At 37.0% G+C, this 13740-nt stretch overlaps 1 protein-coding gene across 1 annotated transcript in view; it reads right to left on the reverse strand.

The window, feature by feature from the left end:
- Positions 1–255: 255 nt before the first annotated feature.
- Positions 256–13740, reverse strand: part of LOC136858773 (small conductance calcium-activated potassium channel protein) — a 165587-nt gene continuing 152102 nt past the window's right edge. Inside the window, exons 7-8 of the mRNA XM_068225743.1 lie at positions 11089–11158; positions 256–2172 (exon numbers count right to left, since the gene is read on the reverse strand). Coding sequence (XP_068081844.1) covers positions 1771–2172; positions 11089–11158 — 472 coding nt within the window. The 3' untranslated portion in view covers positions 256–1770. The remainder of the gene's footprint in view (positions 2173–11088; positions 11159–13740) is intronic.

Here is a 13740-nt window from a genome sequence, read left to right on the forward strand (position 1 = left end):
TGGTCGTCGCATGAACGTTGGACGGCAGCTGCTAAATGAATACTGTTGAAAGACTGAATGAGACAACACTACTGAAGATGAACTACATCATCTTCAAAACAGTTTGCAGTGTGAAGTCATGAATCCAAGGCCTCTATGTAGTTTCTACCTATTGGAGTTGAGTAAAATGCCACACTCCTCAATTAATAATAGCAAGTTATTTAGAGAATTACAGTATTGGAAGAAGGAGTGAACTAAAAAAACTTTGTGTATACGAATGTATTCATGTATTAAATTCATGAAATACAAGAAAATTTATAAAAATTTTACTACAAACAAACTAAAAAGTTACAATAAATTCCTCTAATACTCATTTAGAAGCACTATTTAAAATATAACATTCCCTTTCTTTAAACATCTCTTTATAAATTACCAACAACAGTCAGAAGACAAGTGTTCAGTGAATTCTTTGGCATCACATATACACTGGGGTGGGATATTATCTTTCATATGCTATGATTGTGCAGTATGGACTTATATAAACTATTCTATTGTATAAGAGAGGAAAGCAAAAATAATTCCTCATTTACTACCATCATTTAGGTATTTCTGTCAATAAATTACTCCACTGTGCTAAGAGGAGATTTCTATTGCATATAACCTGCATTCAAACCATACTTCATGTATATGCATTGTGAAAGATGATCTAGATGTTCTCCTCCTCTACAACATAGGTACATGTCAATATATGTAACTCAAAGAGCACATCCTGTAATAAAACAGAAAAGTTAAACATATTACAAACTGTCCTGTGATATATAGTATGTCTGAAATGTAACAAATTATATCATGTTTCCAAATGAAAGACATCACTAAATAAAATTTGCTTTCCAGAACATATATACAAAAACATGTTCCAGTTCCAATAAGATTCATAAACATCCTGCGTATGACTACTAATCTAGGTCTTAATAAGAGGAGAGTACCTTATAGCCAGCTTATTTTAAGTTGGCTCCAGCATACAATACTACAAAAGCCTCAGTGTTATAAGTGATATTGAAACATGTGATACCAAAGATAACACTTGTTTCTGAGGAATATATAAATATTCATAGTCATAGATAACATGTGAAAGGGCTCATTTTGTCTTAAAATATCAGTATGCAGTTTGTACAACAATGTTTCTTGGGGTAGTGAAGATGAGGTGTGCACCTAACTTAAGCACCATTTAGAGAGTAACAGAATAAACAGTTTAAACTGACTGCTGTTAAATATTTCCTGGAGATCAAGTCTACATTTATTTGAAGGCCATGAAGAGACTTACCAGTATGTTTCTAATATTGATATTGAAAAGATACTAATAATCAGATTCCAAAATTAAGAGTAACAATTTAGTATATTAAGTTACACAAAAATTGAATACAAGGGATCTGTATAATATGAAATCATCCTTTATTATATTACTATTACTTTCCAGTTCACAGTCAGCTTTCGTTATTGTGAATATTCTTTATTTTTAAGGCAGTTTGTGTAGTTTTATACCCCTGTTGTATGTCAGGGAAGACAGATATTTCTATTTTGGACATGTGGAATATTATAAACATGCTGAAAGTCATTCCCACAGCCTTGTTCTTGCTTTAAATAAAGCAATAAATAGCTTGCTATTTTTAATTCAATAGTTGATGCCAGTTACACGAACTCCCTGTCTTTGTCACAACTTACTCCTGAGAAGGAGGTTCTTCTATCACAATTCCACACACTTGACAGATTTGCCTCCACACATTGTATTCTTCAGCTAGATGTTGTTGTTGGTCTAGTTTCAGGCACCAGGTGAGGTGTCCTGCTGCTGATTGGTGGCAGTATTGGACTTGGAGGCCATGGATTGGGCACACTACGTGAGTGTGGGATGGCAAGAGGGCTTGTTCCAGCTAAGAGTGGATGGTGCATTGTTGTAGATACAGGAGCTGGTGTTGCTGGTGGCTGCAAAATAGCAGCTGTATCAGGGTGCAAGAAGTTTCTTCTCTGGTCTGCTCTCTCAGTATGCTGGGCTAAGCATCTTGAAAGCACATCAGGAAGCATATCTAACTGTTCTTGTATTGTTGCTAATTTGTCTTCTACACTTGATAACCTCTCCTCTAATGCATCCTGTCGACTGCTCATATCCGACACGATCTCATAAACTGTGTTTTGAGTCTGGAACATGTTACAGTCATAAAAATATTTTAGAGTTCAATCTGATAAATCATATTGTAATATAGTATTATCATGTATTAGGATTAGAACTAATCAGACACTAAATGATAATTCCAAAATTTTGAGATTACATAAGGCAATTGAAATTCTGGACCAAGTTACTGTAATAGCATTATGTCTAATGGAAAGGAAAGTGTAATTTCTCTTCAGTCAAAACATGAGCCACACACATATTCTTTCCTGTAATATACAGTAGATATTTTCTTTCAAGTCATATATTTCCAGAAAAGAAAACAGAATATTAAGGAAATAACCACTGTTCAGACCATATAGACTTCACATTTTTTAACGTAGGAAGTTTATACGATCTGACACCATGGTTAGCCGGTTCAAGTCCCGTTGGTTGAAAAATATTTCACCATCAGGATGTTAGCCGGCAGGGTACGGGATTAAATTCCAAACCTCTCCACAGTGCTCATATGGTGTGAGGGCATATGACACTGTTGGTGGTGATTTGTCTGTTGATGGGGTTGTAAAGCATTGGGCAGACCCCTTGGTGCTATTCGACAGAAGCAGGCTATGTGCTGGCACCAGGTTTCAACATCTCCGTTCTTACTATCATACATCACATCGTTCATTACATCTCATAACTCGACTGGACAATGCTAATGAACAAGTGCATGGAATCCGGTAACATATCCAATGCATGGCGGAAGGCAGTCATAAAGCTGCTGTATAAAGGACAAGGGGACATGAGCAAACCAGAATCTTACAGAGGTATAGCCCTGGAATTGGTGGCATTTAAAATACTCACCAAACTATTAGCACTGATGAACAATTTGGATTGCGGAAAGTGAGATCCACCCTGATAGCAGTGAGCTGTTTGCTAAAGGACATACAAGAAAGAACACAAGCCCACAGGAAGAAGTATGTAATCTTCATTGATTACACCAAAGCCTTTGACACTGTCAGTATAAGAAAATTAATCAAGAAACTGGAAAGCCTCGTGGGACACTCAGATGTGAAGAATTTGATAGCTAACATACTAGCGGCAAACCAAGTGCAAATCAGTGACGGGGTATCCCAATTAGCCTGGATAGATCAAACTACCGGAGTGCTACAAGGGGACCCGTTGAGCCCTTTATTGTTCAATGCGCTGACCAGGATCTGCCTACAAAAATCAAAGAGGGAGCACAAAATGTAAACATATACATATATGCAGAAGATATGGCACTAGTCTCTGATAACATAAAAGACTTGCAAAATGGAATGGAGCTTATCACACAATGGGCAGATGACAACGAGCTAAGGATGAATCTAAAGAAGACAGAATTAATGGTATTTAGAAGAGGAGGATGCTTATCGAAAGGGGACTACATTCTATGTGGGGAGACATGCATTAACACCAAAAAAACAGTTCATATATCTAGGGATCACACTACAGGTCTCTGGGACGACTTTCTCAGTACACATAAAGAAGAGACTAGCTGCTGCACTTAGAAGCATAAGTAACATCAAACATCTGCAAAGAATGTCACTGGAGATGGCCATGAAACTTTTCCAAGTCACAGTGCTACCAACGCTCACATATGGATTAGAAGTAACATGGGAGTATCTATCACGTAAACAGCTACAAGAACTGGAAAGCATGAAACCGAGGTACCTTAAGAGGGTTCTAGGGGTATCTAAATTGACCCAATCCTGGTACATATATGTTTTAGCCTGGGAAACCTTCTTGATAGAGGATTTAAGACTGCAAATGCCTCTACAGAAAACTCTGGCATACTATCGTCTTTGTGAATACATCAATTTCAACAACATATAAGTGAAAGGAATTAGAGATACACTTCTCTCTTATCGATAATGATCAAGTGCAACTATTTGAAAACATAGTCATGTGAAGTTTACAAATGAGAAGTTTACAATACCTCATGGTCGAATAGTAAAGTCCCATATTGAGGTGAAAATTTACACCAGCATAGCACACAAGAAAACAACAAAATTAAAGATTATATTATCACCACCAGTGATCTCAGTATAAGAAGGAAGATCATATAGTCCATTGTGTATATGAAGAGAAGAACAATGACAGTCACCGAAACCTCAATTACAGAGAAACACATGATCTGATCAACACCATCACCTGGTTCAAAATGCAAAATGGAATGGAGCTTATCACACAATGGGCGGATGACAACGAGCTAAGGATGAATCTAAAGAAGACAGAATTAATGGTATTTAGGAGAGGAGGACGCTTTTCGAAAGGGGACTACATTGTATGTGGGGAGACATACGAGGCTGTAAGGCAACAGAATTTTCTACATTCTCATTAATGCTATTTGCTTTATGTCCTACTATGTTCTCATTTAGGTATCAAAGCCTCATAGTTGTCTAGGTACAAAAGTTGCAACAAGCCAAACAGTCACAGCACAGTAGTGACTAGTCATCTGCAAGTTACATATCATGGAACTAAACCTTGAATACATACAGGACCTGTGAGAATACAATGGCTACACTATAAAGAGATGGAGGCTGACATCACAGCATCCATTGCTTCATTCAAAGACATCTGAGCAAAAGTGAAAGCAGCTGCTCATAAAGCTACTCATCCCTTTTTAGGACAACAAATTCAGGATGATGATGGATCGATAGATATATGTGGCTTTGGAACAGTTATGGTCCGCCTCTGTGGTGTAGTGGTTAGCGTGATTAGCTGCCACCCCCGGAGGCCCGGGTTCGATTCCCGGCTCTGCCACGAAATTTGAAAAGTGGTACGAGGGCTGGAACGGGGTCCACTCAGCCTCGGGAGGTCAACTGAGTAGAGGTGGGTTCGATTCCCACCTCAGCCATCCTGGAAGTGGTTTTCCGTGGTTTCCCACTTCTCCTCCAGGCGAATGCCGGGATGGTACCTAACTTAAGGCCACGGCCGCTTCCTTCCCTCTTCCTTGCCTATCCCTTCCAATCTTCCCATCCCTCCACAAGGCCCCTGTTCAGCATAGCAGGTGAGGCCGCCTGGGCGAGGTACTGGTCATACTCCCCAGTTGTATCCCTCGACCAAGAGTCTGAAGCTCCAGGACACTGCCCTTGCGGCGGTAGAGGTGGGATCCCTCGCTAAGTCCGAGGGAAAAACCGAACCTGGAGGGTAAACAGATGATGATGATGATGATGATGGAACAGTTATGTCAAAGGTAAAGTTAGAGGCCAGAATTTTTGGTGTTCTTTTAAATTCTGTTTTTTTAAATGAGGAAATTCAGAGTTATTGGTGTTATTAAATAATAAGTGAATAATATAATATCTATTTATATTAAGGTAAATATTTCAAGTTTACTATAGTAATTAATAACAAACAGAAAAATTAATGAAAATCATCACATTTGCAATTTAAACTAAATATAGGAATAAATAATCTGCCACCTGGGTGACTGCCCTAAATGCAGATCATTAGTAATTGATTGATTGTTTGATTGATTGCTTGCTTGCTTGCTTGATTGATTGATTGATTGATTGATTGATTGATTGATTGAACATAATCATTAAGTTTCATGAAGTAACTTTCCGTTACACAGTGCAGCGACAGCACGGGAATGCCTGCACTCCGCAGTTCAGGTCCATGCTTAGAACGTGTATTAAGTGTTGATCTATTACTCCAACTGTTCTTGAGTTATGAAGTGTTACTTCGGGTATAATTCTCATAATACCTCCACGTGTATACACGGTAGTGGATAGGGTATTATCTTATCACCACCAGTGATCTCAATATAAGAAAGAAGATCATGTAGTCCATGGTGTATATGAAGAGAAGAACAATGGCAGTCACCAAAAGCTCAATTACAGAGAAACACATGATCTGATCAACACCATCACCTGGTTCAAAATGTATGTTTCACATTTTGTCATTTCCTACAGAGGCTGTAAAGCAACAGAATTTTCTACATTCTCATTAATATTATTTGCTTTATGTGCCACTACATCCTTATTAGGTATCAAAGCCTTATAGATGTACTAGGCAGGGAAGTCATTGGGCGATTTGTAATACAATTTCCAGGTGTACGCTCTCCACATAGAGAGACAGTGCGGAAATTCATAAACAAATTGAGAGGAACTGGTTCTTTACTCGATAAGAGATGAAGTGTTAACACATGTGTACTTAACGGAGAGAAAGTAAATGAAATCGCAGAAAGATTAGAACATATGCCTACAAAATCCCTAAGATGACTTGGACAAGAAGCTGGGGTTTCGAAGAGCTCAGTGTCGCAGGCTACGAAAATGTTAAATTTGAATTAAAATTGAATAAGGTATGAGCTTATTTTCTTAGATCTTAATTACTAATTTTCTTAATTCTTATTTAATTTTAATTCAATCAATCAATCAATCAATACTGATCTGCATTTAGGGCAGTCGCCCAGGTGGAAATTTCCCTATCTGTTGCTTTTCTAGCCTTTTCCTAAATGATTTCAAAGAAATTGGAAATTTATTGAACATCTCCCTTGGTAAGTTATTCCAATCCCTAACTCCCCTTCCTATAAATGAATATTTGCCCCAGTTTGTCCTCTTGAATTCCAACTTTATCTTCATATTGTGATCTTTCCTACTTTTATAAACGCCATTCAAACTTATTCGTCTACTAATGTCATTCCACGCCTTCTCTCCGCTGACAGCTCGGAACATACCACTTAGTCGAGCAGCTCTTCTTCTTTCTCTCAATTCTTCCCAACCCAAACATTGCAACATTTTTGTAACGCTACTCTTTTGTCAGAAATCACCCAGAACAAATAGAGCTGCTTTTCTTTGGATTTTTTCCAGTTCTTGAATCAGGTAATCCTGGTGAGGGTCCCATACACTGGAACCATACTCTACTTGGGGTATTACCAGAGACTTATATGCACTGTCCTTTACATCCTTACTACAACCCCTAAACACCCTCATAACCATGTGCAGAGATCTGTACCCTTTATTTACAATCCCATTTCTGTGATTACCCCAATGAAGATCTTTCCTTATATTAACACCTAGATACTTATAATGATCCCCAAAAGGAACTTTCACCCCATCAATGCAGTAATTAAAACTGAGAGGACTTTTCCTATTTGTGAAACTCACAACCTGACTTTTAACCCCGTTTATCAACATACCATTGCCTGCTGTCCATCACACAACATTTTCGAGGTCACGTTGCAGTTGCTCACAATCTTGTAACTTATTTATCAATCTATAGAGAATAACATCATTCGCAAAAAGCCTTACCTCCGATTCCACTCCTTTACTCATATATATATAATATATATATATATATATATATGTATAAGAAAACATAAAGGTTCGATAATACTGCCTTGAGGTATTCCCCTCTTAATTATTACAGGGTCAGATAAAGCTTCACCTACTCTAATTCTCTGAGATCTATTTTCTAGAAATATAGCAACCCATTCAGTCACTCTTTTGTCTAGTCCAATTGCACTCATTTTTGCCAGTAGTCTCCCATGATTCACCCTATCAAATGCTTTAGACAGGTCAATCGCGATACAGTCCATTTGACCTCCAGAATCCAAGATATCTGCTATATCTTGCTGGAATCCTACAAGTTGAGCTTCAGTGGAATAACCTTTCCTAAAACCGAACTGCCTTCTATCGAACCAGTTATTAATTTCACAAACATGTCAAATATAATCAGAAAGAATGCCTTCCCAAAGCTTACATACAATGCATGTCAAACTTACTGGCCTGTAATTTTCAGCTTTATGTCTATCACCCTTTCCTTTATACACAGGGGCTACTATAGCAACTCTCCATTCATCTGGTATAGCTCCACCGACCAAACAATAATCAAATAAGTACTTCAGTTATGGTACTATATCCCAACCCATTGTCTTTAGTATATCCCCAGAAATCTGATCAATGCCAGCTGCTTTTCTAGTTTTCAACCTTTGTATCTTATTGTAAATGTCATTGTTATCATATGTAAATTTTATTACTTCTTTGGCCTTAGTCTCCTCCTCTATCTCGACATTATCCTTGTAACCAACAATCTTTACATACTGCTGACTGAATACTTCTGCCTTTTAAAGATCCTCACAAATACACTCCCCTTGTTCATTAATTATTCCTGCAATGTCCTTCTTGGAACCTGTTTTTGCATTAAAATACCTATACATACCCTTCCGTTTTTCACTAAAATTTGTATGACTGCCAATTATGCTTGCCATCATGTTATCCTTAGCTGCCTTCTTTGCTAGATTCAATTTTCTAGTAATTTCCTTCAATTTCTCCTTACTTCCACAGCCATTTCTAACTCTATTTCTTTCCAGTTATCTCATGTCATGCACAGAGAAATTGAGTGAAGTGTTGTCCTTGTTGCTATGCTGTGGAGCAGGAAGTGATGAGTCAACAGGAGGCAGATAAGCTGGACTCACCTGCTGGCCAACTAATGAGAGAAACTCACTGTACTAAACAGTATGGATACTTTGTCTACTCATACAAAAACTACCATCGTTATTGTTTCAGCATTTTCTGGCTTAAGACTTATTTGTCTGTCACTCACAATCTATATATTGTGACAGTTTGCTTTTGTGCAAATGAAATGCTTTGAATATTTCAAGTGTTATATCTCTGCCTTAGTTAGTTTTGTGCATGCACATGTTGCGTTGACGTGGCAAGCCATTATGTTTTGTTTTTCTTGTGACTATTTTTAGACACTTTAGGGGACTTATAACAGTGATATCAATGACAAAAACCCAACATTCAGCTATATTCTGCTTATGCAGTAGTGGAAATGTGCATTTTAATTCATGAGAACACTGAAAGTGATATTTCAACTCCACCTATATTAAACTAATCATATGAATTTCATAATTAATAAATGGCATGCTAATTATGCTAGAGGATGTTTTGATAATAGATAACCAATTAGAAATTTGTGGTGTATTTTATAGACTGTATTCGAAGGCATTCGTTACTATTATGTGAAAATAATGAAGTATTGATTAAGTACATCAACTGAACAATTACTTCCAGTGATATGAATGGTACCTTGACATGTTGTGTGCGCAGTGTCACATTCTCATTCTCACTCCGGCCTTTACTTGCTTACTTGCTCTGGAAACATTCACTGAGAGACTTGCTTCGACTTCAGACCGGAGTGTTATACAGTGGGGATACTAATGGTTACGCATTACTTTATAACCAACAGATGTCAAAACTGCTATGATTAACACTATGCAACAGGGAAAAACCTTTTTTCACAAAAGCAGGTGTACATTATATATGTTGATTGGACCAAGCTATTTAAGATTCTGAAGATGATAGGGATCAGATACCGAGAACGAAGAATTATCTACAATCTGTATAAAAATCAGTCTGCAGTGATAAGAATTCCTGAATTCAAAGATGACACTGAAAATATTGTATCACCCACAGTTTTGGCACAAAACATACTTTGTTAATAATGATATAACATATTGAAGTAGTACATATATATATATATATATATATATATGGCACACGAATTATGCTGAACTAGAATATAAGTTTAAACCAACAACATATGCACACAGTGAACAGATGCATACATAGAATTCAGGTTTTGATTTCTTCTCCTTGGACTGTGATTCTCTTTCCAAATTTCTCTTTGATTTCCTTTACTGCCTGTTCTATGTAAACATTGAAAAGGAGAGGGGGACAAACTGCAGCCTTGCATCACTCCTTTCTGGATTGCTGCTTCTTTTTCAAAGCCCTCGATTCTTATCACTGCAGACTGATTTTTATACAGATTGTAGATAATTCTTCGTTCTCGGTATCTGATCCCTATCATCTTCAGAATCTTAAATAGCTTGGTCCAATCAACATTATTGAATGCCTTTTCTAGATCTACGAATGCCATGTACGTGGGCTTGTCCTTCTTGATTCGATCCTCTACGATCAGACGTAAAGTCAGGATTGCTTCACGTGTTCCTACATTTCTTCTGAAGCCAAATTGATCTTCTCCCAACTCAGCTTCAACTTGTTTTTCCATTCTTCTGTAAATAATACGTGTTAAAATTTTGCAGGCATGAGATACTAAACTAATGGTGTGGTAATTTTCACACCTGTCAGCCCCGGCTTTCTTGGGAATAGGTATAACAAGATTCAACCGAAAATCGGATGGGACTTCTCCTGTCTCATACATCTTGCACACTAAATGAAATAACCTTGCCATGCTGGTTTCTCCTAAGGCAGTCAGTAGTTCATAGGGAATGTCATCAATTCCAGGTGTCTTGTTCTTATTTAGGTCACTCACAGCTCTATCAAACTCTGACCTCAAAATTGGGTCTCCCATTTCATCAGCATCAACAGCCTCTTCATGTTCCAGAACCAAATTTTACCTTGATACAACTGTTGGATATGCTCCTGCCATCTTTCTGCTTTATCTTCTTTCCCTAGAAGTGGCTTTCCATCTGAGCTCTTAATATATATATCTTAATACCTGACCTACATATTACATAATAATACACTACTAACACAATTAGTAAAAGAGCTTACAAAACACTCATTTTAAACTGTCATCAAAGAATTCAGGTTAATATCATCCTGAATATTTTAGAATAAATTTTAAATAATAATATTGCCAACAAGTGTTCTTTCTTTTCTGTCTGAATTTTTCTGTCTGAAGCTATTGGTAAGAGTAATAAAGTTTTTATTTTTGATGCTAAATCTCTGTTAACAATCTGAACATCCTTTTGCACCTACAGTATGAGTCTAGAAATCTAGGGATTTCATAACACATTTGAATATGAAAAATATTTTTGAAACATTTTATTTCATATCTAGGAAGTTTGGATTATAACTGAATTAAGCTAGAATCTGGAAGTGTGACATCTCCAGTTAAAAGAACAAAAAACAAAGAAAAAAACCAGGTTGTTTCTTTCAGAATCCTACACTTACCTTAGCCATATCCGTAATGGTGTTTGCATTATCCATAAGTTTTCGTTGGTCCATTTTAACTTTCCGCAAGCTGAAAGAAGGACAACAATAATTAAATAAGAAGTAGGAAAATTAAATTAGTAATAGAGACAAATATTTAAGTGTATGGGATGGGACAAGTAGGACACATGTTCAAGTGGCAATTCTGAAAAATAAAAAAGTAGGTTGAAATATAATTAATTAATTTTGAGAAAATAAATTGAGGAAAGTAAAGGTGTGGTAATAAAGAATATAAGTAATGATTTGGATTGGCTTAAATGGTAGTACACTCAGTTCTTGATTAACTGGGTTAATGTATGGTTAAGTCTTCCTGGATAAATAAAATTGTGGTTAACCCCCAAAAAGTTAAAAATAAAACAGGTGTACTGAAAATACAGTTAAAATGATAATAAATGATACTACTGTATTGTTTTTTATTAACTTATCGAATACGTTGCAGTAGCACAATTAATAAATGGAAAAATAAACAGCACCTTTTGTTGAAACTAATAAGGCAGAGAAAAATATTCAGACTACCTAACTTTACTGTTTCTGAAAATAATCAGTCATAGTTTTCCGCTTTTGTGCCAAGAAACAATTTTTCTTTATTTTGCTTTTCATGTTTCTCAAAATAAGTTTTTCGGTGATGAGAGCATCATCCTGGCCCTCAATGTACTCTAGCAATGACTCGACATTTGCCAAGGCAGCCCCATGCGTAAATGTTTGTTGTGCTTGTGTGGTGCGAGCAGCTGTTCCTCCCTCCTTATCACTTTTACTTCCTGCTCCCTCCCTGCCCTTTACTTCGTCAACAATCTGTTTGTCTGTCAGCTTTTCATAGCCTTGGTCGTTCTGGTCACAATCGAACCACTGACAAATATTGTCTTCGTCAACTTCCTCTCCAACTGGGACAGTTTTTATGGCTTCAGTCTCTGTAGCTTCAGCAAATCAGAAATATCTGGGATGATTACTGCAAGACTGCACAGTTGTCAATGGTTTTGTTTCTTTCCAAGCTGAATGAATCTCATAAATAGCATCAGGAATTGTAAATTCTTTCGAAAGTAAATTATTTCCAAAAAGTTTTGAGATCATTGCCCTCTTTAATCCTCTTTTGAAGAAGAGATGACCAATAATTTCTTTTAAGTGCAGATATTACTCCCTGGTCCATAGGCTGGTTTACTGCAGTGACACTGGGAGGCAAAAATTTTGCATTAATGTTGCCATCTGCTGATTTTAAAATGGTTTGATTTGGGTGTGAAGGTGCATTATCTATCAGAAGAACAGCTGTTTCCGAGAGTCCAGTTGACTTTAAATATTTACGAACTTTGGGGACAAAGTTATTGTCAAACCACAGTTTAAAAGTCTCACTGTTCTTCCAAGCAGACTTTTGGTTCTTGTACACAAGAGGCAATATTTTGGCCTCTGTAAATTTGAAAGAGTGAGGTTTTTTTAGCTTTTTCAGTGATGAGTAAAGGTATTTATGAGTACCCGTTGCGTTTGTGCAGGTCATAATCGTCATCCTTTCTTTAGATGCTTTATAGCCTGGTGCACAGCGCTCCTGTTTGAAAGCAAGTGTTCAACTTGGTGGGCATTTCCAATACAGGCCAGACTCATCCGCATTGTAAATTTGTTCTGGCACCAAACCCTCATCCAGAACAAATTTTTCAAAATCCGAATTGAACTGATGAGTAGCTTCTGTATTTCCACTTAACAACTTGCCTTTTACACTGTCATCATGGATGCTATGTCCCTGTTTAAAGCATGTAAACCATCCGGATGATGCTTCGAAATCACCCTCCATTCTAACAGCTTCGAAGAAAATCTTTGATTTGTCCCTTGAACTCACTGTTGTGAAAACCACTCCCAACATGCATTGTTAACCTCCTCAAACAGAGATTTTTTTCATAGTTTTTCAGTTTGCCATACCACTGTTTGCATCAGACAAACAAGCAAATGATTGAAGTTTGTCTTTGTTGCATAAAATATCCCGCATGATAGAATCACCAACGTTATATTGGACACACGCCTGTTTAACGGTAGAACCTCATTCTATATTTTGTACAATATCCAATTTCTGTTGAATCGTCAAAACGACACGCTTCTGTTTGGTTGCCATTGTTTGCAAACTGAACTGCATTGAAAAAAAAAAAAAGACTGATTGAGAGTGGGGTGGTGTGGAGTAGAGAAGGTGAGGAGTAGAGCAGGTGACAAACCAGCTACAAATAACTTCATCGCGCTACCCCTACTACTATTACGACTTGGCAATATTATCCCAGTCCTTTGTAATCCTGTATTACTGTAACTCCTAACACTCGTGCATTTTTAGTGTTTTTGATATCGCAGTTAAGCTGTAATGTGGTTGATCCAATTATGGTAAATCGAGAGTTGAGTGTATTGTGAATACAAGACTTCTATTAACCAGTAGTTATTATTCAAACATGTCTGGTATAATCAGAAAGAATGCTTGTTTAGAGCTAACAAGCACCACACGTCAAAGTTATAGTAAGAAAGAAGTAATGATTTTGATTGGCTGTAATTAGTAGTATCGTGAATATAGGACTTCTATCAAACCAGTTAGTAATTTTGCAAAAGTGTCTAATATAATCAGAAAGAATGCTTTTCTAGAGCTTGCAAGCA

Source organism: Anabrus simplex, chromosome 1, assembly GCF_040414725.1.
Source record: "Anabrus simplex isolate iqAnaSimp1 chromosome 1, ASM4041472v1, whole genome shotgun sequence".
Classification (NCBI taxonomy): domain Eukaryota; kingdom Metazoa; phylum Arthropoda; class Insecta; order Orthoptera; family Tettigoniidae; genus Anabrus; species Anabrus simplex.